Here is a 27,300-nt window from a genome sequence, read left to right as displayed (position 1 = left end):
CCAGGGAGATGTGGTTCACAGATAGAAAATTAGGATTCAAATCACTCTCATTTTACACAAAATAAAGCCAAGAAAGAGGAAAAAACCTGCTAACTTTCACTCAATAAGTTTAATGACAACACTCAATACAATGGAGTACAAAATATGATAACACACCTTCGGGTAACTGACATGTCCTTTATTTTATGTTGTCCTATTAGAGTTCTATTTACACCAATACTGTGATATGCTTAAGATATAGATTAGTAAATAAAAATATTAAAGATACCAGTACAGAAAATTCACTCAATAAATTAAAGCAAAAACCAAAGCTCTGGAACAAGACAAGCCTTAACCAAAAATGTTTGGATATACCCAGGGAACTCCTCTTGCGAGCCATATCCCAGGTCTCTGATCTCAGTGACCCTATAAGCACATCAACCAAGAAAGGCCAGTAAAAGGTTTTAAGAGGTAAGCACATGTAGACTTATTTTGTAATACACAAAGTGCTAATTTCAGTAGATCCATTAAGATAGAGAACATCTGAGAAAGATCATCAATAAAAGTCACTCAGCCCAAATTAATGTTAGACATCTGTTTTTACAGCACTATTTTTAATCTATATAAATAAGTTCAAATTTTTTAGTAGTTTCTTAAACTTTATAGAAAACCCTCTACAATTTCTAATACTTATTAACATAAGCATACATGAACTACCAGTTGTTCAAATGTTAATAAGGTGCTATCTGTGGTCCTAAAATAGGCCACTTCCATCTAATAATTATGGATCATCATAATAACTACATAAATGTATCATGGTAGATAGAACAACTATATACATGAGCCATACTTGAGGCTCCAGCAGTTATGGGTATGAGGTGATCACAGGACATCCACTTCTAAAGCCTCAACAATGCACGCAGCAGAAGGACGGTCTTTAGGATCTTCATTAGTGCATACGGAGAAGAGCTCAATTACTTTCTGGTATGTTTCATCCAGTTCCTCCATATTAACAGGTGGCCTAGTTCCCAAAGCTGCATAGTATGCGTCATCATCAAAAGTTTTATCTGTTCATGAAGGAGTTAGAAACAATTTAAAATCACTTCAAATCATGGAAAAGTTTAGCAACTGCTCAAACTCACTGTCCTGAAATAAATCATCTTCCAATATGCGTTTCATTTTACACAGGCAGTCTATTCACCTGTCCTGCCATGGTGTAGATTAATTATTGTCAGGAATTTAAAGGTTAGCCACCCCAACCCCCTTACTAGGGTAGCTTTCCAATCATTTTCTCAGGCAAGAGGAGTTTTTAAGGTAATTTCTTGCTCCTCTGGATTTTCTCAGTTTATCTCCCTGTTCTCAATCTACATCTCATTTGTATGAGATTAAACCAGTGTTCTCCAGGTAAGAACACTACTGGAGTGGGTAGCCATTCCCTTCTTAAAGTTTAAGAAGATCCCAGAGGATCTTCCCTAGAGGGGAAGAACCCAGGTCTCCCACATCGCAGGCAGATTCTTTACCATCTGAGCTACCAGGGAAGCCCCAATTTATAAATTATTCCTTAGTTCAAACTGAGAGATTGGGATTTATGTTAAAAATAAGTAGTTATACCTTCATCATCATCATCTGGAAGATTAATGTGTGGAATAGATAAAGTCATCATTTCCCACAGAGTAAGACCAAAGGCAAATATGTCTGCCTTGTCAGTAATAATACCGTCCTCCTCCAGAGCTTCCTTAGGTTTCCAAGGCTCAGTGCCAATGTAACAGGCCTCAGGGTCAGTCACTGAAACAAAATACAGGCAAACTGATCAAAAGGGCAAGCACCAGAAACCACTAAGAAAGGCAAACAACCCAAAGAAAAATGGGCAAGTTATTTAACAGTTTAAAGGTTAATAAATATAGCCAGTAAACATGAAAATACATTCAACCTCGTAAAAAGAGGTTTTCTCTATCAGACTGGTAAATATTCAAAAACCTAGTCAGTAGGCAAGGGTGTAGAGAAACAGTTCTCTTAGAAAGGGGCATAAACGTAGATTGTGGATGTCTGGAGTACAGACTTGAGCCAGATTGCCTTACCCGGTTTCAAAGACCTGTGCAAACTCTGTGACCCTGAACAGATCACATAATCTCTTTGCCTCCATTTCTTCCTTTTTCAAACTAAACTGTCTTTCAGCTGAGAGACAACCACTTCCCTGCATCTAGGATTGCCAGATCAGGGAAGAGGGGACAGGTGGAATTACACAGAGGCTCTTAAAGCTTCTCTGCCCAGGAGTGACACAGGTCCACTCGTGTTTCCACTTAAACGTTAGAGGCAACACCTCAATTTTCATGAGAAGGCCAGCTTTCTAGCTGAAACTGGGATTAGATTGAATCATTAGATCAATCTGGGAAGAATTAACATCTTAACAGTATTGTCAATCCATAATCATGATCTCTCACTCACTCAACATCTTAATGCTCTCAGTGAAGTTTTATGGTGTTCAATAAAAAGGTCAGACTTTTGGTTCGACTTATTCTTCAATTATTTTATGCTTTTTGGTGTAGCACCCTCCCACCTCCTCTCATTTATCCCGAGGGGATACATTCCTGGATCCCCAGTGGATGCCTGAAACTAAGGACAGTACCAAACCATATATATATACACAGTATTTACATAAATATATATATTTATATAGTGTATGTATATATATACACTATTTTTCCTATATGTGCACATCTTTAATAAACTTTATAAGTTAGGCACTATAAGAGTAACAACAAAGATAACATAATAAGATAGAACAATTACAATATACTGTCATAAAAGTTATGAGAATGTAGTCACTCTCAAAATTATCTTACTGTGCAAATGTGTGCCTTCTTCTTAACCATGCACTTACCACACACTGTGGCCATAACTTTTAAGGTTTGAGGTGTAACAGAAAAAATAGTATGAATATTTTCCTACTTCAAAATTTCAGATAGAAGTTGCAGTAGATCTCCGCAAACTCAGCATCCATTTTTTTTTTCTTTCCTTATTAAGTCTAGAGCTTTCACTTTTTCACTTAAAGGAAGCACTTTATGGCTTTTCTTTGGCACATCTGAACTGCCAGCATCACTATACACTTTGGCAACATTATTAAGGGTTACCTGAACTTAAGCACTGCCATATCGGCAACAGTCATCTGATAACCAAGGTTGGCTGCTGAGGGACCTTCTATCTAGATTAGGAATCTTTAAAGGGTAAGGACTGTGTCCTTTTTTCCTGTATATCATTACTAGCACAGTGCCTGACTATACATAGTATTGAAAATATTTGGTAAATAATCAACCCAGAAATTACTATCACTAACATATGGACTTTTCATGAGGAAAAGATTGAAGGCAAAAGGACAAGGGGACAGCAGGGGATGAGATGGATAGATAGCACCACCAACTGAATGGACATGAATTTGAGCAAACTCCAGGAGATAGTGAAGGACAGAGGAGCCTGGTGTGCTGCGGTCCATGGGGTAGCAGAGTCAGACACGGCTTACTGACTGAACAGCAGCAGCAGTATATCCTTGTAGCTTATTTATTTCATACATAGTAGTGTATATCTCTTAGTTCCCTGTCCTTTTCTTGTTACTTCCCTCTCCCCACCAGTAATCACCAGTTTGTTCTCCATATCTATTTCTTTTTTGTGATAGTCACTTGTTCATTTTTTAGATTTCATAAGTGTGTGCTCAGTTGCTCAGTCCTGTCAACTCTGTGACCCCATGGACTGTAGCCCGCCAATCTACAGGCAAGAATACTGGAATGGATTGCCATTTCCTTCTTCAGGGGATCTTCCCAACCCAAGGGATTGAACTTGTGTCTCCTGTGTCTCCTGCATTGGCAAGCGGATTCTTTACAAGTGAGTCACCAGGGAAGAGTCCACATATAAGTGATATCATACTTTGTTAAGAAAGCCAAATCAAAATTTTAATATAACTTTTTATTTATTGACAGTAAATGCCACCATATTTACCTTCAAGGAAGCACAAACAGACAGCTCATGGCTGTACAGGACTGACGCTGCCTGGCAGTGAAAACCTAAGGTGTTAGCATTTTTACTGAGATTGTTGCTGTTTTTAGTATGCTTTGTTTTCAAGGTTGCATGGGTTTTGATTCTTCTGTTACAACTCTTCTGTAAGCCTAGTCCTAGCTTTTGACTTTTGCAGAAATTAATGTAACAGACTAATGTAAACAATACCCATACTGCCCAATTAGTTTTTTGGAATGTGTTCTTGGGAATGGAATTACAGGACTGAAGGGCATAAACATTTTTAAGGGTTGTTTTTCAGAGAAAATACATATATCTAAAGTGCCCTCTGAAAAAGCTACACACTGTGGTATTTACTATTGCTATTCCTCACCATCTACGTACACAGAAGGACTACCTTCTAGACACACAGAAGGACCACACTTTCTGGCCTGTCATGTTTTTGGGTAAAGCCATTTGACTAGTTCAGGGCAGTGACTTGTGAAAGAAGTGACTTGTGTCATTTCTGAACTGGAGCATTTAATTGTCAGGGCAAGACTTTCTAGGGTGGCACTGTACAACAGAACTTTGGTGATGATAAAAATGTTATTTATCTCAGTATGGTAGTCACTAACCACACATAGCTACTGAGCACTTGAAATGTGGCTAAGGTGGCTGAGAGAATGAATTTAAAGAATTTTTAATATATTAATTAATTTAAATAGCCATACATAGCTAGTGGCTACTGTAGTAGACAGGCTTCCTGGTACCTCAGTAGTAAAGAATCTGCCTGCAATGCAGGAGACGTGGCTTCAATTCCTGGTTCAGGAAGATCCCCTGGAGAAGGAAATGGTAACCCACTCCAGTATTCTCACCTGGGAAATCCCATGGAGATAGGAGCCTGGCAGGCTACTGTCCATAGCGTCACAATGAGTTGGACATGACTGAGATACTAAACAACAACCAAAAAAACTGTAGTGGACAGTGCAGCTCTAGAGCTTTTTTACCTTCCACAGAACAATGGACACAATGATGGCAGTATTCCATACAAGAGACATCCTAGCATGTTAGGTCCTAACGTGAGAATGACATGGAATGGAACACAAGCCTAGTGGACATGCAGCTTGAAAAATAAGCCTTGCTTGTTTTAAGGTACTGAGGTTTTTGAGGGTTTATGTTACCATAGCAAAACTGATCTTAACCTGAATGATAAATTACAACTTCTATTTAGTTCATGAGAGTATGTTAACCTATACTTTTGCTCATACTAGAATGGGGAAATTTTTCAATGACTTTTTTAGTAGTCATGACTTCTTTTAAAAGGTGGTTTCTACCTCTCGTGTCCTTCTTAAGCCCAACATTAAGGAAATCTTTACCAACAATTTTTTCTACTACTTTTTTAAAAATCTTCAGTCTACAGAGATTAGAGTGTGAGAACAGAAAACAACTTTCTCTAAAATAAACAGATACCATCATTTACTAATTCAACTACCTCTTTTCCACTAATACAAAAATGTCACCTATATCATATAACAAATTTCATATATCTAGGAACTATCTTTTGACTCATGTTGAAATTTTCTGTCTAGTTTGGCATTAGTGTCACTGCTTTAATTACTACAGTTTCATAATACTTAACATCTCGTCAAGAAAACTCCTACTCAACACTTTCTCACAGAATTTTCCTAGCTGTGTTTGAACATGTATCCTCAAGGATAATCTCTATATTCTCTTTGACATGTTCTAAAATAACATAGATCATACTGGGATATTTCAACATTTTTAAATCTTTAATTCTTTTCTGCTTTTTTCTTTCATGGTTTCATTTTTTTTTTCTAATTTCAGCTGAAAACTCAATTTCATAAAGGTTAAATAATGACAGTGTTTTCCTTTGAGTACTTTTGGACCAAATCAAATAGGTTTTGATTTGCTCTTACGTTCTTTTTCCTGTGGTCATGTATGGATGTGAGAATTGGACTGTGAAGAAGGCTGAGCACCGAAGAATTGATGGAGATCAACCCTGGGATTTCTTTGGAAGGAATGATACTAAAGCTGAAACTCCAGTACTTTGGCCACCTAATGCGAAGAGTTGACTCATTGGAAAAGACTCTGATGCTGGGAGAGATTGGGGGCAGGAGGAGAAGGGGACGACCCAGGATGAGATGGCTGGATGGCATCACGGACTCGATGGACGTGAGTCTGAGTGAACTCCGGGAGATGGTGATGGACAGGGAGGCCTGGCATGCTGCGATTCATGGGGTCGCAAAGAGTCGGACATGACTGAACTGAACTGAACTTACATTCTTATTATTCTCTAAATAGTGTGTAACTGGAATTTCACTACTTCTCACCTAAGAACTATTTACAAATATTTTAAATTCCTGAAAAAACTGAGTTTTTATTTCCAACTGTACATGAATTTCTATATTTATAGCTCTGAAGATAATGAATGTTAACCTTTGGCCTATTCCTACTTTTGTAACTTGAGGTTTTCTTTTGTAACCTAACTAGTCAATTTTAATAAATATTCTAATGCAGAAGGAAATGGCAACCCACTCCAGTACTCTTGCCTGGAAAATTCCACAGACTAAGGAGCCTGGTAGGCTACAGCCCATGGGGTCACAGTCAGACACGACTGAGCAACTTCACACATCTACATCTTAGTTTGTCTATTAGATCTGTTAATGATTGAGACAATTATGCTAAAATCTTATTTTTATTCTTTTTGACAATTTCTCCTTTTATTTGCTAAAGTTACAACCTCGTACCAGTTATTTGGCCTAAGGGTTCATCCAGTTCTACCTTTATTGATTACAGACATTATTATGAAGTCAATCTGTTTATCTTGGTGTTTTCCTTCAATTCAACTTGTAGACTTTAACTGGAAATTAAGATGTACATAAGTTCTAAACAGTATTAGCCTCCCCTATACCTTATATTTTGGAGGCGGGAATAGCAATCCACTCCAGTATTCTTGCCAGGAGAATTCCATGGACAGAGGAGACTGTCAGGCTATGGTCCATGGGGTCGCAAAGAGTCGGACACGACTGAGCGACTCTCACAAACACACACACACCCCTACCTTATATTTATATAAACAGGCAAATTTAAATGTTATTTATTAAATAATATATTGAAAGCAGTGGTTTTCTTTGAGGCTTCTGGATTTTGGCTCTGTTCCTCATCAAGAATATATCTTAAATTCCCTACAGTTTCTCCAGCAAGTGGTGCTAGGAAAGTTGTACAGCCCTATGTAAATCAATGAAGTTAGAACATACCCCCTCACCATCCACAAAACTCAAAATGCATTAAAGACTTAACACCATAAGACACCATAAAACTCTTAGACGAGATCATAGGCAAAACGTTCTCTGACATAAATCACCAATGTTTTCTTAGGTCAGTCTCCCAAAGTGATAAAAATAAAAACAAAAATAAACAAATGGGACCTAATCAAACTTACAAGCTTTTGCACAGCAAAAATCATAAGCAAAATGAAAAGACAACCCACAGACTGGAAGAAAATACTTGCAAACAATGAAACTCACAAGGGATTAATTTCCAAAACACACACACAGCTCATACAACTCAACAACAACAAAAACAAACCCAATAGAAAAATGGGAAGAAAACCTAAACAGACTGACATTTCTCCAAATAAAAAGTACAAATGGCCAACAGGCACGTGGAAAGATGATCGACATCACTATTAGAGAAATGAAAATCCAAGCTACGACAAGGTACCACCTTCACACGGGTCAGGGTGGCCATTATTAAAATGCCTACAAATAACAGATGCTAGAGAGGACATGGAAAAAAGGGAACCCTCCTACACTGTTGGTGGGAATGTAAGATGGTACAGTCACTGTGGAAAACAGTATCGGGGTTTCTCAGGAAAACTAAAACTATGATCCAGTAATCCCAGTCCTGGGCATATATCCAGACCAAAACAGAATTCAAAGAGACACATGCCCCACCATGCTCACAGCAGCACTGTTCACCATAGCCATGTTACAGAAATAACCTAAATGACCACTGACAGACGAATGGATAAGAAGACATGGTACATATATGCGATGGCATACCACTCAGTCATAAAACAAAGAAATAATGCCATCTGTAGCAACATGGACGCAACTAGAGATTATCATGCTAAGGGAAGTAAGAGAAAAAGACAAATACCATATGATATCACTTACATGTGGAATCTAAAGTATGAGACAAAGGTACCTACCCATGAACAGAATCAGTGGTAGAGAAGACACAGTAGTGGTTGCCAAGGGGGAGTGGGTTGGGGAAGGGATGGAGCGGGCATTGGGGTGAGCAAGTGTAAAATTTCATACATAGAATGGATAAACAACAAGGTCCTATTGTACAGCAGAGAACTGTATTCAATACCCTAAGATAAATCATAATAGAAAAGAATATTTTAAAAAAGAATGTAGTAAAAAAAAAAAAAGAAGAAAGAAAGAACATATCTTAAATTCCCTGAAAAGAGAATGGTTAGTATTCACAATAAAGAGAAGAATGAGGTAGGGTGGGCAAGGGGCAGAAGACTGGCCTTAGTTAGTAATCCTCTTTCCTACTCCCACTCCACTTTCTTCTACCAGTTTCCTAAATCTTGTCATTATACTGATGCTAAATCAATTTCTTTATAAAACCTTATAAAAATTTTATTTTCTATTCCCAGATCTTTTACCACTTCTCCACATTTTTTTAATTAAAATTATACTAGTGGGAAACCAATAATTTATATTGTTTATGTGGCAAGGGAAGGAGCTGGAGGCTGAGTAGAACAGAGACAGAAAAGGGATATTTTTTATTACATACTTTTTATTAATAGTTTTGACTTTTGAGGAATGTGAACTTGTTATTTTTAAATATGTAATTAATAGAAACTTAAAAACTGTACAGAAACCATTTTAAAAATTAGAATTCTGCTTACCAGTCATATTTTCATCCAATGGAAGAGAGACTCCTACATCACAGATTTTAATTGTTTCAAAATCACCTTTAATAACAACATTTGAAGACTTTATATCTCCATGGAGCAGTTTCTTATCTTGGTGCAGATACTAAAATAGTGAAAATTTTTAAGTATCTGAGCAAAAATACAAACTAATAAAAAAGTATATAACTTTCAAACAAAAAGAACAACCTGAACTCCCTGCCTAACATACAGACTTGTGTCTATCATTTCAGACTGTTTGATGCTAGAGAAGGAACCATCCCATGCTGTCTCTTAGTCTACCATACTGACCAGAAACCTGAAAGATTGTTTGGAAACTGATGTCTACTTACAGATAAGCCAACTTTTAATTTTCCAACCAACCTAACATACTTATACATCAAAGATGATAATGCAGATTTCAAAATATACTACAATTTTATAAAACAATTATTTTAGAAATAATTTTGTAACCTTCATAATGACACAGTTATCTCAAACAAATTGTTGAGATAATGCTACACACACTTCACAAGGAAAAGAGGAAGCAGTAATGTAATCTAAGGCTTTATTTTAACCCTTTCTTAGAAATGAGAAGTGACAATATTCATCCATAATCAAAAACACCTTACAAAAGTTATTTTTTCATTCATCAGCATTTAAGCATCTACACTCTATGACCTGGGCCTGCAAAAGATGCAGAAATAATTCTTGGTATTGAACTTGGAACACTTACTGTGCTTATTTAAATATTGTTAACCATAAATTGAATATGCTCAAATATATTTATAATATAATTTATTAATTCCATTATATATATACAATTAAAATAATTAAGTGATTCAAATTATTAGCGTTTCCAACCTATTTAAAATAGGTTTTTCTATAAAATATTAAAATATATTTTAAAATACTTATATATATTTAGAAATAGTGCCTTTTTCCAGTTTTACATTTCATGAATCAACTTTATTTAAACTCAACATGCAATTCTTGACATCACTGCATTACATAATGTGTTTTTCTGAGTCATCCAACAATTTTCTGGAGCCATGATTACTTAAGTTATTCAAGATATGGAATTTTTATTTCTAACAGTATGTCTAATTCAAAGATATAATAATTTATTTGTATAACCCTGAGAGGATTTCTTTCATTTGACCTATAGATGTATATTCACAATGTCTAATAACACCCCACAAAGAAATCTTTGAAAGGCTTGTTTACAGCAACAGAGGGTTAGAATACACCCCCAGGAATAATGACTAAACAACAGTCCAATTAACTAAATCTAACATGCAATCTTTATAAGCAAAACTTCCTGACTTGGATTATTTCAGGCCATGTGGAGGTGTGAAGGCCTCTAACAATACTTTGTTGATCAAAACAGTACACTCTTCAATATGAAAGATTCTATAAAGATTTAAGGCAACTCACTCTCTTGGAAAAAAAAATTTTCACCTTGTAACTAGGTATATTAGTATCTGTTCATCAATAGATGAATAGATAAAGAAAATGTGGGATACACACACACACACACACACACACACACACACACACACACAATGGAGTATTACTCAGCCATTAAAAAGAATGAAACAATGTCATTTCCAACAACATGGATGGATTTAGTCATACTAAGCCAGAAAGACAAATACCATATGATATCACTTACATGTGGAATTAGTATTTCGTTTTTTAGGTTCCACAAAACTTATTCAAAACATAATAGCATAGTTACCTTTAACCCTCTTGCCATGTTCAAAGCAACTTTTAAAATTATGGATGCTGGAAAAGGATCTCGGCTATCTTTATTTCGTTCTTCTATTAAGTCATTCAGAGACTTTTCACCTCCATACTCCATAGCAAGACACAGACTGCCATCGCTAGCTTTAGTGAAAGCACGGTAACCTTAAAGAAAACACGTCATTTTCTTACTGGAGTAGGGAAGAATGAAAGTATTTAATTCTTTTACAATAATGTGACTGAAAACAGATCTAGATCAACACTGTCAAATACAAAATGAAACAGCTAATGCTTACAAAACTTATTTAGATCTAATTTTAAATGCCTTCAGTGTTGGCCAACAATATCACAAATTGAAATGTTTTTAACACTCTATGCCTTCCTAAATATAATGGTTTCACCAGACTTCAGTTCAGTTCAGTTCAGTTGCTCAGTCGTGTCCGACTCTTTGAGACCCCATCACAGCACACCAGGCCTCCCTGTCCATCACCATCTCCTGGAGTTCACTCAGACTCACATCCATCGAGTCCGTGATGCCATCCAGCCATCTCATCCTGGGTCGTCCCCTTCTCCTCCTGCCCCCAATCCCTCCCATTAAAAACGAAAAAAGGAAATTATATAAATGAGGATTTTACATTCCTGAATTCTCCATGGTACCAATACCATGACAGTATCTATTCCCATGAAGTTTTTAAATATATACTTCAGTTCAGTTGCTTAGTTGTGTCCAATTCTTTGTGACCCCATAAAGCCAGGCTCCCTGTCAATCACCAACTCCCAGAGTTTACTCAAACTCATCATGTCCATTGAGTTGGTGATGCTATCCGACCATCTCATCCTTTGTTATCTCCTTCTCCTCCCACCTTCAATCTTCCCAGCATCAGGGTCTTTTCAAATGAGTCAGTTCTTCACATCAGGTAGCCAAAGTACTGGAGTTTCAGCTTCAACATCAGTCCTTCCAATGAATATTCAGGACTGATCTCCATTAGGATGGACTGGTTGGATCTCCTTGGAGTCCAAGGGACTCTCAAGAGTCTTCTCCAATACCACAGTTCAAAAGCATCAATTCCTCAGCACTCAGCTTTCTTTATGGTCCAACTCTCACATACATGACTACTGGAAAAATCCTAACTTTGACTAGATGGACCTTTGTTGGCAAAGTAATGCCTCTGCTTTTTAATATGCTGTCTAGGTTGGTCGTAACTTTTCTTCCAAGGAGCAGGAGTCTTTTAATTTCATGGCTTCAGTCACCATCTGCAGTGATTTTGGAGCCCAAAAAATAAGTCTGTCATGTTTCCCCATCTATTTGCCATGAAGTGATAGGACTGGATACCACAATCTTAGTTTTCTGAATGTTGAGCTTTAAGCCAACTTTTTCACTCTCCTCTTTCACTTTTATCAAGAGGCTCTTTAGTTCTTCTTCGCTTCCTGCGATAAGGGTGGTATCACCTGCATATCTGAGGTTATTGATATTTCTCCCAGCAATCTTGATTCTAGCTTGTGCTTCATCCAGCCCAGCATTTCTCATGATGTACTCTGCATAGAAGTTAAATAAGCAGGGTGACAATATACAGCCTTGACGCACTCCTTTCCCAACGTGGAACCAGTCTGTTGTTCCATGTCCAGTTCTAACTGTTGCTTCCTGACCTGCATACAGATTTCTCAGGAGGTAGGTCAGGTGGTCTGGTATTCCCATCTCTTCAAGAATTTTCCACAATTTGTTGTGATCTACACAGTCAAAGGCTTTGGCATAGTCAATAAAGCAGAAATAGATGTTTTTCCGGAATTCTCTTGCTTTTTCGATGATCCAACAATTTGGCAATTTGATCTCTGGTTCCTCAGCCTTTTCTAAATCCAGTTTAAACATCTGGCAGTTCATGGTTCACATACTGTGGAAGCCTGGCTTGTAGAATTTTGAGCATCACTTTGCTAGCATGTGAGATGAGTGCAATCGTGCAGTAGTTTTGAGCATTCTTTGGCATTTCCTTTCTTTGGGATTGGAATGAAAACTGACCTTTCCAGTCCTGTGGCCAATGCTGAGTTTTCCAAATTTGTTGCATCTAAAAATACTATTTTTTTTTTCTGGCCAAGCCACGTGGCTTATAGGATCTTAGGTCCCTTACCGGGAATCAAGCCCATGCCCCCCAGCAGTTGAAGCACAGAGTCCTAATCACTGGATCGCCAGGGAAGTCCCACTAATTTTTATTTCAGAATGTTCACTTTAAGTGGATTCTTGACAAACTCCATCACACCTTTCTTCACTTTTTATTAGCGAAAACAGTTAAGATATTATGTAAACCATTTCGGATAAACAAGATACTATACCAGATACTGTTATTAAGTAATATGTGAACTTACCTATGATGTTTGGATGATTGAGGCTTTTCAAAATCTTAGCTTCATCAGTTAGTCTCTTTTGATACATACTCTGATAATCACCATTACACCTAGGATTAATCTTTTTCACAGCCCAAGGAGAATGAGACAAACCTCTTGGAGATCTTAAAAAATAAGTAACCAAAAACATACAGAAAGATTAATAACCATAATACAGTTCAAATGACTAATAAGAACTTCCACATTTTGAAAAAGACTTGATAGTATTTGTTTTTTTTTTAATTTTCAAGTATTTTAGACTATCAACATTTCTGTTATACATCCTTTTTAACTGTGTACACACAGCTGATAAATCTACTGATTACAAGAGAAGTCTGATATCTTTGGAAGGGAAGGGTTGAAAAGAGAAAACTATAAGGAAAAAGACGAAATATTATAGATTTTAAACTTCAAAATCTCTATAGTATTTTCTAATTTTTTCACTCAATCATGTCAAACTATCAACTACTTAAAAAGCATTTAACTATATGTACCAGATATAAATTACAGAATGTTAAAGCAATAAACATTAATGTCTAAGAAACAATTTAAAGAAGAGATGTACAAAATACATTTGGCTCATGTGTAATCATGCAAATAACAGACTGTTATTTACTAACAAATATTATGCCTCTAATGGACAAACCAATTCATCTTATACACTTCTCACCATATACATGTGTTTAGGGAGAAAATAGTAAACATACTAGTAGGAAAAACAATGTAAACTGTCTATTTTCTAGGAAGATGCAGCTGTTGAAGAACATTTAAGGTATACCTGTTTTGAGGCCTAAATAAACAAACAGGTAACATGAAGTCAGGGAAAGGTTTGTTCAGCCCATAAGGCAGGCATTTATGAGTATGGCCAATTACAAAAACAAAGCGTAGGCAGCATTTGGGCACAAAAGCCAAATAGCCTCAAAAGTTAAAGATTGCAAAGTTCAGCCATTAGAACACAAAACGAGATGGAACCAAGAATCCGTTTAGCTCTATACTACCTCATGAGCACAGCTCTGTGACTGCAGAACCTTTTTTTAACATCAGAAAACATGTATTCAAAGGATCACTGGATTTCTCAGTTCATATACATCTATCATGTGTAAGTTTAAACTATTCTTAAACCTCCAGTTTTAGATAACAATAGCATTTGGGAATAACCTCTTTCATGTTCATTTAATATAAAAATTTATTTTTCAAGTTTCAAGGGGTACCCCATAGCTCTTGATTCTTTATAATTCAGTGAGCCAGTCCATCTTCACCTTTTCCATATATCCTAACCTACCTACATCCTATCCTAACCTATAGGTTACAGAATGAGAAGGATATTATTATGAAATCAGAATAAAATGTTGCCAAGGTAAAAGATGGTTCACAGAAAATGCTAATACAACAGTCAAATTTCTGTTGAGACTGCACAAGGAAAAAAACAAAAGGAGACACAAACAATACTGCCAACAAAAATGGGGACATAAACACCAGAGATTTTTAAAATATCCAAGTGAATATTAAAACTTTTAAGCCAATAAAAAGGTAAAATGGACAAATTCTTTAAAAAAAGTTAAGAAAACTGATGAAAGAAGAAACATAATCAAGAGTTTAAAAATCTTCCAACAAGAAATACAAAACACAGATAATTTTAGAGTTGAACTTACTAAACTGTAAAGAAACATATCATTCTATTTCATACAAACCATTCCAGGGAACAGAATGAAAAGGGACTATGAGTCTAGTATAACTTTAATTAAAAACAACAAAAATCATACAGGACAACAGAAAAAGAAAAATCACAAGCCAATTTCACTTACAGATGCAAAAATTCTAAACAATAGCAAAATTATTCTATCAGGTTATTAAAAAATAATAATATATCACAACTATGTTGGGTTTAATCCAGCAATGCAAATTTAACAGTAAATAATATATACTCTGAATTAAAATGAATATATACATATAAATGTGATCCCTCTCAGGTACCACTGAAATAAAAACTTCAGTTTGAAGACTGAAGACTGACTTTGAAAGGGAAAAAGCAGAAGGTATTTAGCCTGAGGTAGACTGACACAGTTGAGAACCTGCGGTCTATGTAGGGACAGAGTAATTCACGACCAAATGTGCCTGAAGTGCTCAGTGAGTTTTCACATGTGAACATATCTGTGTTATCAACATCCAGGTTCAAGATATACATGTCTAGCATCCCCACAAGATATGGGATGCCATCTTAAAAAGGAAAACTTGAGGGGTGGTTCTAAGATGGAGGAATAGGACGGGGAGACCACTTTCTCTCCCACAAATTCATCAAAAGAACATTAGAACGCTGAGCAAATTCCACAAAACAACTTCTGAATGCTGGCAGAGGACATCAGGCACCCAGAAAGGCAGCCCACTGTCTTCGAAAGGAGGTAGGACAGAATATAAAAGATAAAAAGAGAGGCAAAAGAGGTAGGGACGGAGATCTGTCCCAGGAAGGGAGTCTTAAAAGTGAGAGAAGTTTCCAAATGCCAGGAAACACTCTCACCAGCAGGTCTGTGGTGAGTCTTGGAATCTCAGAGGGCAACATAACCGGGACGAAAAATAAATAAATAAATAAAACCCACAGATTACGTGCACAATGGCAACTCCCAGCAGAGAAGCAGCCCAGACGCTCACATCCATCACTAGTAAGCGGGGACTGGACAGGGAGGCGCAGGCTGCATTGTTTAGGGTAAGGACAGGGCCTGAATGCCTTGGGGCAATCTAAGGGAGCTAACGGGAGACAGCAACCCAGACTGTGGCCAAGGAGAGGTTGAGGTGGGGGTACTATCCCGCTAAAAGCCCTAACCTAAGACACCGTCAGGCCTACACAAAACAAAGGACTGAGCAGAGCTAGGCGGCTACGGGCCAGCCCATCCCCCACCGGAGACAGGCAGGCGAGGGCAGCCACAGCAGGAAGGGGGCAATCACGGCCCCAGAGGGGCATCCTCTACCAAACTGCAAGCAGGCTTTGTTGCTAACCAGGACTTCCTGGGATTCTGGATGGTTGACGTCTGCTGAGAGAGTCACAGCCAGAGATCAGCTCCCCAGAAGAGACACACGGCACACCTAAGAAGGCGTGACTGTTGTACACCCAGAAAAATCGAGTGGCTGGGATGCAGGGGGCGATAAGACACACCCCCCCACCTGGGGGTGACTGCGCTCACCAAGCACCTGGTCACCTGAGCTGCTCGGACCCGGGAAGGGCACAAAACACAGGCCCAAACAAGTCTGCGCCTTTGTGGAGTACCCGAGAACCTGAACCTGAGTGGCTTAGGCCTAGGAGGTGCAGGCAACCCAGGGCGGGCCTCAGACAGTTTCAGCAGAGCAGCCTGAGAAGTGCAGACCAGCGAGCGCTCCCCACACACGCCCCTGATATTGCTTTGCAGTGTTCCTCCCTCCCCACAGCACGACTGAACTAGTGAGCCTAAAAAAGTGACCACCATTGCCCCCTTGTGTCAGGGTGGAAATTAGACACAGAAGAGACCAGCAAACAGAAGAAGCTAAAATAAAAAGAGGGAACCACTTTGGAAGCAACAGATGGAGAAGTCTTGAGGCTACTGTAAGAATAAGACTGAAAACCAGAGGCAGGAGGCTTAAGTCCAAAACCTGAGAACACCAGAGAACTCCTGACTCCAGGGAACATTAATCGATAAGAGCTCATCAAACGCCTCCATACCTACACTGAAACAAGCACCACCCAAGAGCCAATAAGCTCCAGAGCAAGACATACCACGCAAATTCTCCAGCAACACAGGAACATAGCCCTGAGCTTCAATATATAGGCTGCCCAAAGTCACACCAAACCCACAGACATCTCAAAACTCATTACTGGACACTTCATTGCACTCCAGAGAGAAGAAATCCAGCTCCACCCACCAGAACACTGACACAAGCTTCCCTAACCAGGAAACCTTGACAAGCCACCCGTCCAACCCCACCCACAGTGAGGAAACTCCACAATAAAGAGGAACCACAAACGGCCAGAATACAGAAAAGCCGCCCCAAACACAGCAATATAAACAAGATGAAGAGACAGAGGAATACCCAGCAGGTAAAGGGACAGGATAAATGCCCACCAAACCAAACAAAAGAGGAAGAGATAGGGAATCTACCTGATAAAGAATTCCAAATAATGATAGTGAAAATGATCTAAAATCTTGAAAACAAAATGGAGTTACAGATAAATAGCCTGGTGACAAGGATTGAGAAGATGCAAGAAATGTTTAACAAGGACCTAGAAGAAATAAAAGTCAATATATAATGAATAATGCAATAAATGAGATCAAAAACACTCTGGAGGGAACCGACAGTAGAATAACAGAAGACAGGATAAGTGAGGTAGAAGATAGCATGGTAGAAATAAATGAATCAGAGAGGAAAAAAGAATTAAAAGAAATGAGGACAAACTCAGAGACCTCTGGGACAACGTTAAATGCCCCAACATTCAAATCATGGAGTCCCAGAAGAAGACGACAAAAAGAAAGACCATGAGAAAATATTTGAGGAGATAATAGTTGAAAACATCCCTAAAATGGGGGAAAAAAAAGTCACCCAAGTCCAAGAAACCCAGAGAGTCCCAAAGAAGATAAACACAAGTCAAAACACCCCAAGACACATATTAATCAAATTAACAAAGATCAAACACAAAGAACAAATATTAAAAGCATCAAGGGAAAAACAACAAACACCACACAAGAGGATTCCCATAAGGAAAACAGCTGATCTTTCAACAGAATCTCTTTATGACAGAAGGGAAGGCAGGACATACTTAAAGTGATTAAAGAAAAAAACCTACAACCCAGATTACTGTACCCAGCAAGGATCTCACTCAAATATGAAGGAGAAATCAAAAGCTTTACAGACAAGCAAAAGCTGAGAGAATTCAGCACCACCAAACCAGCTCTCCAACAAATGCTAAAGGATCTTCTCTAGACAGGAAACACAGAAAGGGTGTATAAACTTGAACTCAAAACAACAAAGTAAATGGCAACGGGATCATACTTATCAATAATTACCTTAAATGTAAATAGGTTGAATGCCCCAACCAAAAGATAACGACTGGCTGAATGGATACAAAAACAAGACCCCTATATATGCTGTCTACAAGAGACCACCTCAAAACAAGGGATGCATACAGACTGAAAGTGAAGGGCTGGAAAAAGATATTCCATGCAAATAGAGACCAAAAGAAAGCAGGAGTAGAAATAGTCATATCAGATAAAATAGACTTTAAAACAAAGGCTGTGAAAAGAGACAAAGAAGGACACTGCATAATGATCAAAGGATCAATCCAAGAAGATATAACAATTATAAATATATATGCACCCAACATAGGAGCACTGCAATATGTAAGGCAAATGCTAACAAGTATGAAAGAGGAAATTAACAATAACACAATAACAGTGGGAGACTTTAATACTCCACTCACACCTATGGATAGATCAACTAAACAGAAAATTAACAAGGAAACACAAACTTTAAATGATACAATAGACCAGTTAGACCTAACTGATATCTATAGGACATTTCACCCCAAAACAATGAATTTCACCTTTTTCTCAGGTGCACATGGAACCTTCTCCAGGATAGATCACATCCTGGGCCATAATCTAGCCTTGGTAAATTCAAAAAAATTGAAATCATTCCAAGCATCTTTTCTGACCACAATGAAGTAAGATTAGATGTCAATAACAGGAGAAAAACCTTTAAAAATTCCAACATATGGAAGCTGAACAACACACTGCTGAATAACCAACAAATCATAGAAGAAATCAAAAAAGAAATCAAAATATGCATACAAATGAATGAAAATGAAAACACAACAACCCAAAACCTGTGGGACACTGTAAAAGCAGTGCTAAGGGGAAGGTCCATAGCAATACAGGCTTACCTCAAGAAACAAGAAAAAAGTCAAATAAATAACCTAACTCTACACCTAAAGCAACTAGAAAAGGAAGAAATGAAGAACCCCAGGGTTAGCAGAAGGAAAGAAATCTTAAAAATTAGGGCAGAAATAAATGCAAAAGAAACAAAAGAGACCATAGCAAAAATCAAAAAAGCCAAAAGCTGGTTCTTTGAAAGGATAAATAAAATTGACAAACCATTAGCCAGACTCATCAAGAAACAAAGGGAGAAAAATCAAATCAACAAAATTAGAAATGAAAATGCAGAGATCACAACAGACAACACAGAAATACAAAGGATCATGAGACTACTATCAGCAACTATATGCCAATAAAATGAACAATGTGGAAGAAATGGACAAATTCTTAGAAAAGTACAACTTTCCAAAACTGAACCAGGAAGAAATAGAAAATCTTAACAGACCCATCACAAGCATGGAAATTGAAACTGTAATCAGAAATCTTCCAGCAAACAAAAGCCCAGGTCCAGACGGCTTCACAGCTGAATTCTACCAAAAATTTAGAGAAGAGCTAACACCTATCCTACTCAAACTCTTCCAGAAAATTGCAGAGGAAGGTAAACTTCCAAACTCATTCTATGAGGCCACCATCACCCTAATACCAAAACCAGACAAAAATGCCACACAAAAAAGAAAACTACAGGCCAATATCACTGGTGAACATAGATGCAAAAATCCTTAACAAAATTCTAGCAAACAGAAACCAACAACACATTAAAAAGATCATACACCATGATTAAGTGGGCTTTATCCCAGGGATGCAAGGATTCTTCAGTATCTGCAAATCAATCAATGTAGTACATCACATTAACAAATTGAAAAATAAAAGCCATATGATTATCTCAATAGATGCAGAGAAAGCCTTAGACAAAATTCAACATCCATTTATGACAAAAAACTCTCCAGAAAGCAGGAATAGAAGGAACATACCTCAACATAATAAAAGCTATATATGACAAACCCACAGCTAACATGATCCTCAATGGTGAAAAACTGAAAGCATTTCCCCTAAAGTCAGGAACAAGACAAGGGTGCCCACTCTCACCACTACTATTCAACATAGTTTTGGAAGTTTTGGCTACAGCAATCAGAACAGAAAAAGAAATAAAAGGAATCCAGATTGGAAAAGAAGAAGTAAAACTCTCACTGTTTGCAGATGACATGATCCTCTACATAGAAAACCCTAAAGACTCCACCAAAAATTACTAGAGCTAATCAATGAATATAGTAAAGTTGCAAGATATAAAATCAACACACAGAAATCCCTTGCATTCCTATACACTAATAATGAGAAAATAGAAAGATAAGTTAAGGAAACAATTCCATTCACCACTGCAATGAAAAGAATAAAATACTTAGGAAAATATCTACCTAAAGAAACAAAAGACCTATATATAGAAAACTATAAAACACTAGTGAAAGAAATCAAAGAGGACACAAATAGATGGAGAAATATACCATGTTCATGGATTGAAATAATCAATATAGTGAAAATGAGTATACTACCCAAAGCAATCTATAGATTCATTGCAATCCCTATCTAGCTACCAATGGTATTTTTCACAGAGCTAGAACAAATAATTTCACAATTTGTATGGAGATACAAAAAACCTCGAATAGCCAGAACAATACTGACAAAGAAGAATAGAACTGGAGGAATCAACCTGCTTGACTTCAGGCTCTACTACAAAGCTAAAGTCTTCAAGAGAGTATGGTACTGGCACAAAGACAGAAATATAGATCAATGGAACAAAACAGAGCACCCAAAGATAAATTCATGCACCTATGGACACCTTATCTTTGACAAAAGAGGCAAGAATATACAATGGAGAGAAGACAATCTCTTTAACAAGTGATGCTGGGAAAACTGATCAACCACTTGTAAAAGAATGAAACTAGAACACTTTCTCAGAGAAGGCAATGGCACCCCACTCCAGTACTCTTGCCTGGCAAATCCCATGGATGGAGGAGCCTGGTAGGCTGCAGTCCATGGGGTTGCTAAGAGTCGCACACAACTGAGCAACTTCACTTTTCACTTTCATGCATTGGAGAAGGAAATGGCAACCCATTCTTGTGTTCTTGCCTGGAGAATCCCAGGGTCAGGGGAGCCTGGTGGGCTGCCATCTCTGGGGTCACACAGAGTTGGACACGACTGAAGCGACTTAGCAGCAGCAGTAGCACACTTTCTAACACCATACACAAAAATAAACTCAAAATGGATTAAAGATCTAAACATAAGAGCAGAAACTAAAATTTCTACAGGAAAACACAGGCAAGACACTCTCCGACATAAATCACAGCAGGATCCTCTATGACCCACCTCCCAGAATATTGGAAATAAAAGCAAAAATAAACAAATGAGGCCTAATTAAAATTAAAAGCTTTTGCACAACAAAGGAAACTATAAGCAAGGTGAAAAGACAGCCTTCAGAATGGGAGAAAATAATAGCAAATGAAGCAACTGACAAAGAATTAATCTCAAAAATATACAAGCAACTCCTGCAGCTCAATTCCAGAAAAATAAACGACCCAATCAAAAAATGGGCCAAAGAACTAAACAGACATTTCTCCAAAGAAGACATACAGATGGCTAACAAACACATGAAAAGATGCTCAACATCACTCATTATCAGAGAAATGCAAATCAAAACCACAATGAGGTACCATTTCACACCAGTCAGAATGGCTGCTATCCAAAAGTCTGTGGAGAAAAGGGAACCCTCTTACACTGTGGGTGGGAATGCAAACTAGTACAGCCACTATGGAGAACAGTGTGGAGATTCCTTAAAAAACTGGAAAGAGAACTGCCATACGACCCAGCAATCCCACTGCTGGGCATACACACTGAGGAAACCAGAACTGAAAGAGACACGTGTAACCCAATGTTAATCACAGCACTGTTTATAATAGCCAGGACATGGAAGCAACCTAGATGTCCATCAGCAGATGAATGGATAAGAAAGCTGTGGTACATATACACGATGGAATATTACTCAGCCATTAAAAAGAATACATGTGAATCAGTTCTAATGAGGTGGATGAAACTGGAGCCTATTATACAAAGTGAAGTAAGCCAGAAAGAAAAACACCAATACAGAATACTAATGTATTTATATATGGAATTTAGAAAAATTGTAACAATAACCCTATCTGCAAGACAGCAAAAGAGACACAGATGTATAGAACAGTCTTTTGGACTCTGTGGGAGAGGGCAAGAGTGGGATGATTTGGGAGAATGGCACTGAAACATGTATATTATCATATGTGAAATGGATCACCAGTCCAGGTTCAATGCATGAGACAGGGTGCTCAGGGCTGGTGCACTGGGATAACCCTAAGGGATGGGATGGGGAAGGAGGTGGGAAGGGGGTTCAGGATGGGGAACACGTGTACACTCATGGCGGATTCATGTCACTGTATAGCAAAACCACAATTATTGTAAAGTAATTAGCCTCCAATTAAAATAAATATATTTTTTTTAAAAAAGGAAAACTTTCAGATAAAAAACAAGATAGACAAAAATGAAAAACTAAATAGAAGTATCAGAAAATGAAGTTGGGAAAATTCCCCAGAAAATATTAATAGAACAAAAAGAGAAAATAGAAAAACAGACCAAAAATAACATAAAATAAAGGTAGATCAAAGATTGAGCCAGTAAATCCCACATCCAAATAACAGGAGTTCCAAGACAGAGAACAGAAAAAAAGGGGTGAAAATGATCAACAAAGTAATTTTAAAAAATAACCTCTCAAAAATTTAATAGGAATTTTCAGGCTCCAAGAGGCCCATACCCATGCACGTTACTGTGAAATTCAGGACAGTGGTGACAAACGAAAAGACCGTATAAGGTTACAAGACAGAAGGAGGAGGAGATAACATAGAACAGAAACATAAAGACTCAGCAGTCAGAGGGCCTTCAGAATTCTCAACAGCAGCAATTGAACAATGTTCTCAAAATTCTGGGGAGAACATACTTCTGAATGAGAATTCTAACCCAGAAAAACAAAAAAGGCCACTCAAGTACAAGCATAAAATGAAAACATTTTTAGAAAAGTAAATTTTCAAAAATGTACTTCTGTGCACCTTTTCATGGGGCACTAACAAATGTCTTCAACCAAAATGAGAGGTAAACCAAGAAATACTAAGACATGAAACAAGAAGAACAGAGGATCCAATTCACCAGAGAGGCAAAGGAAACCTCCAGGCTACTGAAGGAAACTCCCAGGCTAACAGAGCCTCATCGAGGACTGGGAGGGTCAGGCGGGAACTGCTATTTCCAATGAAGTTTTCTAATTAAGTCACATACGGTATAACTTTGTTAACAACACACTTCAACATTCTAAAAAAAAGCTTAAGGAAGAAAAAATGAGACTAGCCACGAAATTGTGGTAAGTTTCTTCTTTCAAAATAACTTAAGAGTTTTAGACATTAAAAAATGGAAGTTCACAAAACTAACAGCGGACAAACACACAAAAGGGGGTGTTTAAGCTGCAAAGACACTTTAAGAAGACCCACTTATATATAACCGCTCTACGAGTCTAGATTCACCAGCTTTTTATTTGAGGAAGTATTTCTATTTGGAAACAACGTAAACCTAGAAAAGCTAATGATATGCTGCCCTGGACTAATCAGACTAATTCCTAGGGAGCACCAAACAGTACATAATTGTTTGCCACTTAATAAACATGAAACTAGGTATGAATAAAAGAAACAACTTTGTAATAATGTGTTTGTTGCCACATGTAATATTATTAGCTATAAGCATCTATTCTAGTATTCCATTTTTCTGTTAATACAACTTTCCTACTTTAGAATCAGGTATTCGCCCTTCTCACTTAATGATGACATAAATAAAATAAAAATATTTACTTCTTTAGAAGAGAATATCCTGAGAAGGCAACTCTCCAGATAGAAGGGATTAATAGTCACTGATATCTCCCAACACTGGTATCCTCTTTGAAGTTTTCTTATTGAGAATCCTGTGTTATTATCACACAGGAATCCCTTTCCTCTGTCTTTTTCCCCTCCTACACAAGCCAAGGAAAAACTACAAATTACCTCTCCTTTAACAACCCATTAAGAGGAAGCTAAGAGAAAGATGTACCAGGTAGAGCTCTGGCAAAAATATGAACATACCCCAGATCTAAATATTTGCGTTTTCACATTCCTTTTTGTCTCCAAGTACAGTGGAACTATGGTTCCACGTAAAAATGTTAACGTGAAATCTTATACTCACCTTTGCATAAGATAGACATTTACCCCAGTACCAAAGCCAAGCTTCTGCATAAATGGAGAGGCAGGAATATTTATACATGGAGTTAAACATAATGCTAAATGTCAGAAAGAGAAATAAAAGATAAAATTAGTATTTGAAAAGACCTCCACAGATGCATCCTAACGTTCTCAATAAATCATTGGTAACAGAATTAACTGGCAAAGTCTTGCAGAGCAATTTGACACTATGTGTCCTAACTTGCAATGGATACCTTTGAACAAGTCTACTTTTGGAGCTCTATTCTACAGTAACACTTAAACAGGGGTCAGCAAAACAGCCTGTTTTTATATGACCCGTAAGCTAAGAATTGATTTTTACATTTTAAAAGGGTTGTTAAAAAATAGATAAAGAAGGTCTCTTGAATCCTTAGACTGCATGACTCTCTTCCAACATGGCCCAAGACAACTCTCCAGACAACACCATGGCAACAAAGTATAGACAGAAGCTATACCAAATTCACAGATCAACTGAAAACCCTCATCAACACTTTTAACCAAAAACCTTATCCAGATTACGCTACCAAATGAAGACTTGCCCTTAATAACACTGAAGAGCCTAGAACCCAGATTTGGTTTCAGAATCAAAGAGCTAGAACTGATTCCAGAAAAGATCAGAAACTGAGGATGACTTAGAATCAAGCCAACACCAAGATCACCCTTAAGAGCAGATTCAAAGTAGAAAAGACAGACAGTGTCATATCAGCTACACTCCTCTCAATTACACACCCTCTTCAAGGCACTTATGCATAACTCTAACTCTTATCATGGAATTGATTCCAGAGAGCAACTTGCTTAAGAAGCCAGGGTTACTGAGTCAAGAATTCAAATCTGGTTTCAAAACAGAAGAACTAGATTCCATGTCCAGGAAAGAAAAGAACCCGAGGAGGCCTCAGAACAAAGACAATTAGGGACAGGATCCTGGAGATGAGAGAATTCAAGGTATAGAAACTACACAGAATGGCAGCAGTCTCACCAGTGACTGTCTTATTTCTTTGGAGCCAGAACAGGGGAAACAGAGACAGATTCAGTGCACTTGATAACATGAGTCTGGACTCCAAACCTCTAACTCTTCCTGGAACATACCCTTCTAAACACACCTTCAGCTTCTCCAGGAGCTGAGCCTTCTGGAGATAGTAAACAAAACTTCAGGTGACAGAGACACATACAAAGCATCACAGAGAAAATAAATTTATTAATATCATTTTTCAGCAATCACAGTAATGACTAATTTAGGCAAAAATCAAGGAAAGAAGAAAGGAAGGGAGGGAGGAAGGCAAGGAAGAAAGAAGAAAGGAAGAAGACTATGCCAAAAGGGTTCCTATATGACCCACAAAGCCTAAACCATTTACTATCTGCCATTTACAAAAAGTTTGCTAGTGCCTGCACTACGGCATGCAGCCAAAGATACCATATACACACGTGAACGTATGCATGCAAATAGTGGAGTCTGGTTTTAGAGCTACAAAAAAAAAAAAGAGAGATAAAAGCCTAAGTAATCATCATTAGAGTCATAATTACAGCACATCTATATTACAGAGTAGTATAAGGTTATTAAAAGAGATGAGATAGAGTAGTCCTACTTTTGCTCATGAACAATTAACTGCTCTTGGATTGCCCTTTTGCCATTAACAACTAGAAAATTTGACAAAATATAAAGGCTTTCACATACTTCACAATAGACAGGGCAGGACTATAAACTCTGAGAGGAGAGAAACTATTGACATGAGTCCTATCACTGCCCTAACTTACTGCTTAGAGACACTTTCCAGGCTGCAGCACAAAGAAACGAAGCCCAAAGCTCTTGTCAAATTGAAGTGACAAATTACCCTCTGTCTATTGAATTGCCTTGGAAAATACCCTTCCCATATATAGAGGGGGAAAGATAAAGTAGTTCCTTTGAGGTTCAAGTTAAATTGCTTCTTCACCAGGGAGAACCTACAAATCTGCTAGAATGTCAATAAAATTAGATCACAGATGACCAAACTCTGACCTATAAAAGAAGTCTTATTTCTTAAGATCAACATTATAAAGATTACTTATACTAAAACTGTTCTTGTGTGATAGATAACAATAAAAAGATTTAACTGTAATACTATGAAGACATTTCTGATATTAGTAACAATGAAGAAAGGTTTTATAGATTACCAGATTTCCTTTTTTCAGATAATCTGCTTGGTGTCTTGAAATTATTGGTTTCTTCCATTGTAATAATCGCTTAAGGTCCTATGATAAAAATGAATAGAAAGGTACACTGCAGTTATAAAGAATACATCTTTCATTCATGAAGAAAAAATTCCTATAATACTATCACTTATTTACAAAAAATTTGAGAACTGAAAAAGACCATGACAAATATTTAGTCCAATTGTATTTACAATGAGAAAACGGAAACCCAGAGAGGAAGAAAGATAAAGTAAAATTAAAGACAGGTAAAATTACATACCCAAGGTCATGCTATTAATGATTGTGGATTTTTAATTAAAAAATAATATATGCACTTGGTCAAAAAAAAAAAATCACCTAGTACCCCCCACACACTTCCCAGGAGTAGTTATTAACAGATCTTTTATATGCTTTTAAGAGCTTGGCTTTGTAAGCAGTATTATTCATAATAGCCAAAAAAAGGAAACAGAAATAGCTATCAGATGATGAATGGATAAAGAAAAGATGGCATATACTACACACAATAAAATATTATTCGACAGAGTATATATTTTACATAGGGAATATTATTTAGTCATTAAAAGGAATGAAGTTCTCAGGTATACTACAACATGAAAGAATCTTGAAAAGCTTATGCCAAGTGAAAGAAAGCAAACACGAGAGGCCACTTATATGATTGTTTTTCCACACAATATCCAGAAAAGGCAAATCCATGGACAAAATAAATGAGTAGTTGCTGTGGGCTGAAGGGAAGAGAGAATGTGGAGTGACTGCTAGTGGGTGTGTATGCCATCTTTTTGGGGGTGATAAAAATGTTCTAAAATTAGGTAGTGGTTTAATATATTCAACTCTATTCCAAAAACCACTTAACACTTTCAAAAGAGTGAATTTCATG

At 37.3% G+C, this 27,300-nt stretch overlaps 1 protein-coding gene and 1 pseudogene across 1 annotated transcript; one reads left to right on the top strand and one right to left on the bottom strand.

Annotated features, from left to right (window-relative positions):
* Window positions 1–861: 861 nt before the first annotated feature.
* Window positions 862–26,445, bottom strand: PBK (PDZ binding kinase). Its single transcript, XM_068974556.1, has 7 exons — window positions 26,388–26,445; window positions 24,205–24,298; window positions 13,016–13,158; window positions 10,653–10,822; window positions 8,909–9,038; window positions 1,591–1,764; window positions 862–1,046 (listed from the first exon to the last, which is right to left on the bottom strand). The coding sequence occupies exons 1-7, from the start codon at window positions 26,443–26,445 to the stop codon at window positions 862–864; spliced, it is 954 nt and encodes a 317-aa protein (XP_068830657.1).
* LOC138081198 (double homeobox protein A-like) lies at window positions 24,356–25,279 on the top strand (annotated as a pseudogene).
* Window positions 26,446–27,300: the final 855 nt, after the last annotated feature.

Source organism: Capricornis sumatraensis, chromosome 6 (assembly GCF_032405125.1).
Source record: "Capricornis sumatraensis isolate serow.1 chromosome 6, serow.2, whole genome shotgun sequence".
Classification (NCBI taxonomy): Eukaryota; Metazoa; Chordata; class Mammalia; order Artiodactyla; family Bovidae; genus Capricornis; species Capricornis sumatraensis.
This window is presented reverse-complemented; position numbering and strand designations above follow the sequence as displayed.

Bases quoted from the DNA above. Each gene is read 5' to 3' on its own strand.
- PBK (XM_068974556.1), bottom strand. From the start codon at position 26,445: ATGGAAGAAACCAATAATTTCAAGACACCAAGCAGATTATCTGAAAAA. The intron at 13,159-24,204 runs GTGAGTATAAGA...TTATTTTTTAAG, and splicing joins AATGTCTATCTTATGCAAAG to ATCTCCAAGAGGTTTGTCTC. The intron at 10,823-13,015 runs GTAAGTTCACAT...GTTTTCTTTAAG, and splicing joins CAATCATCCAAACATCATAG to GTTACCGTGCTTTCACTAAA.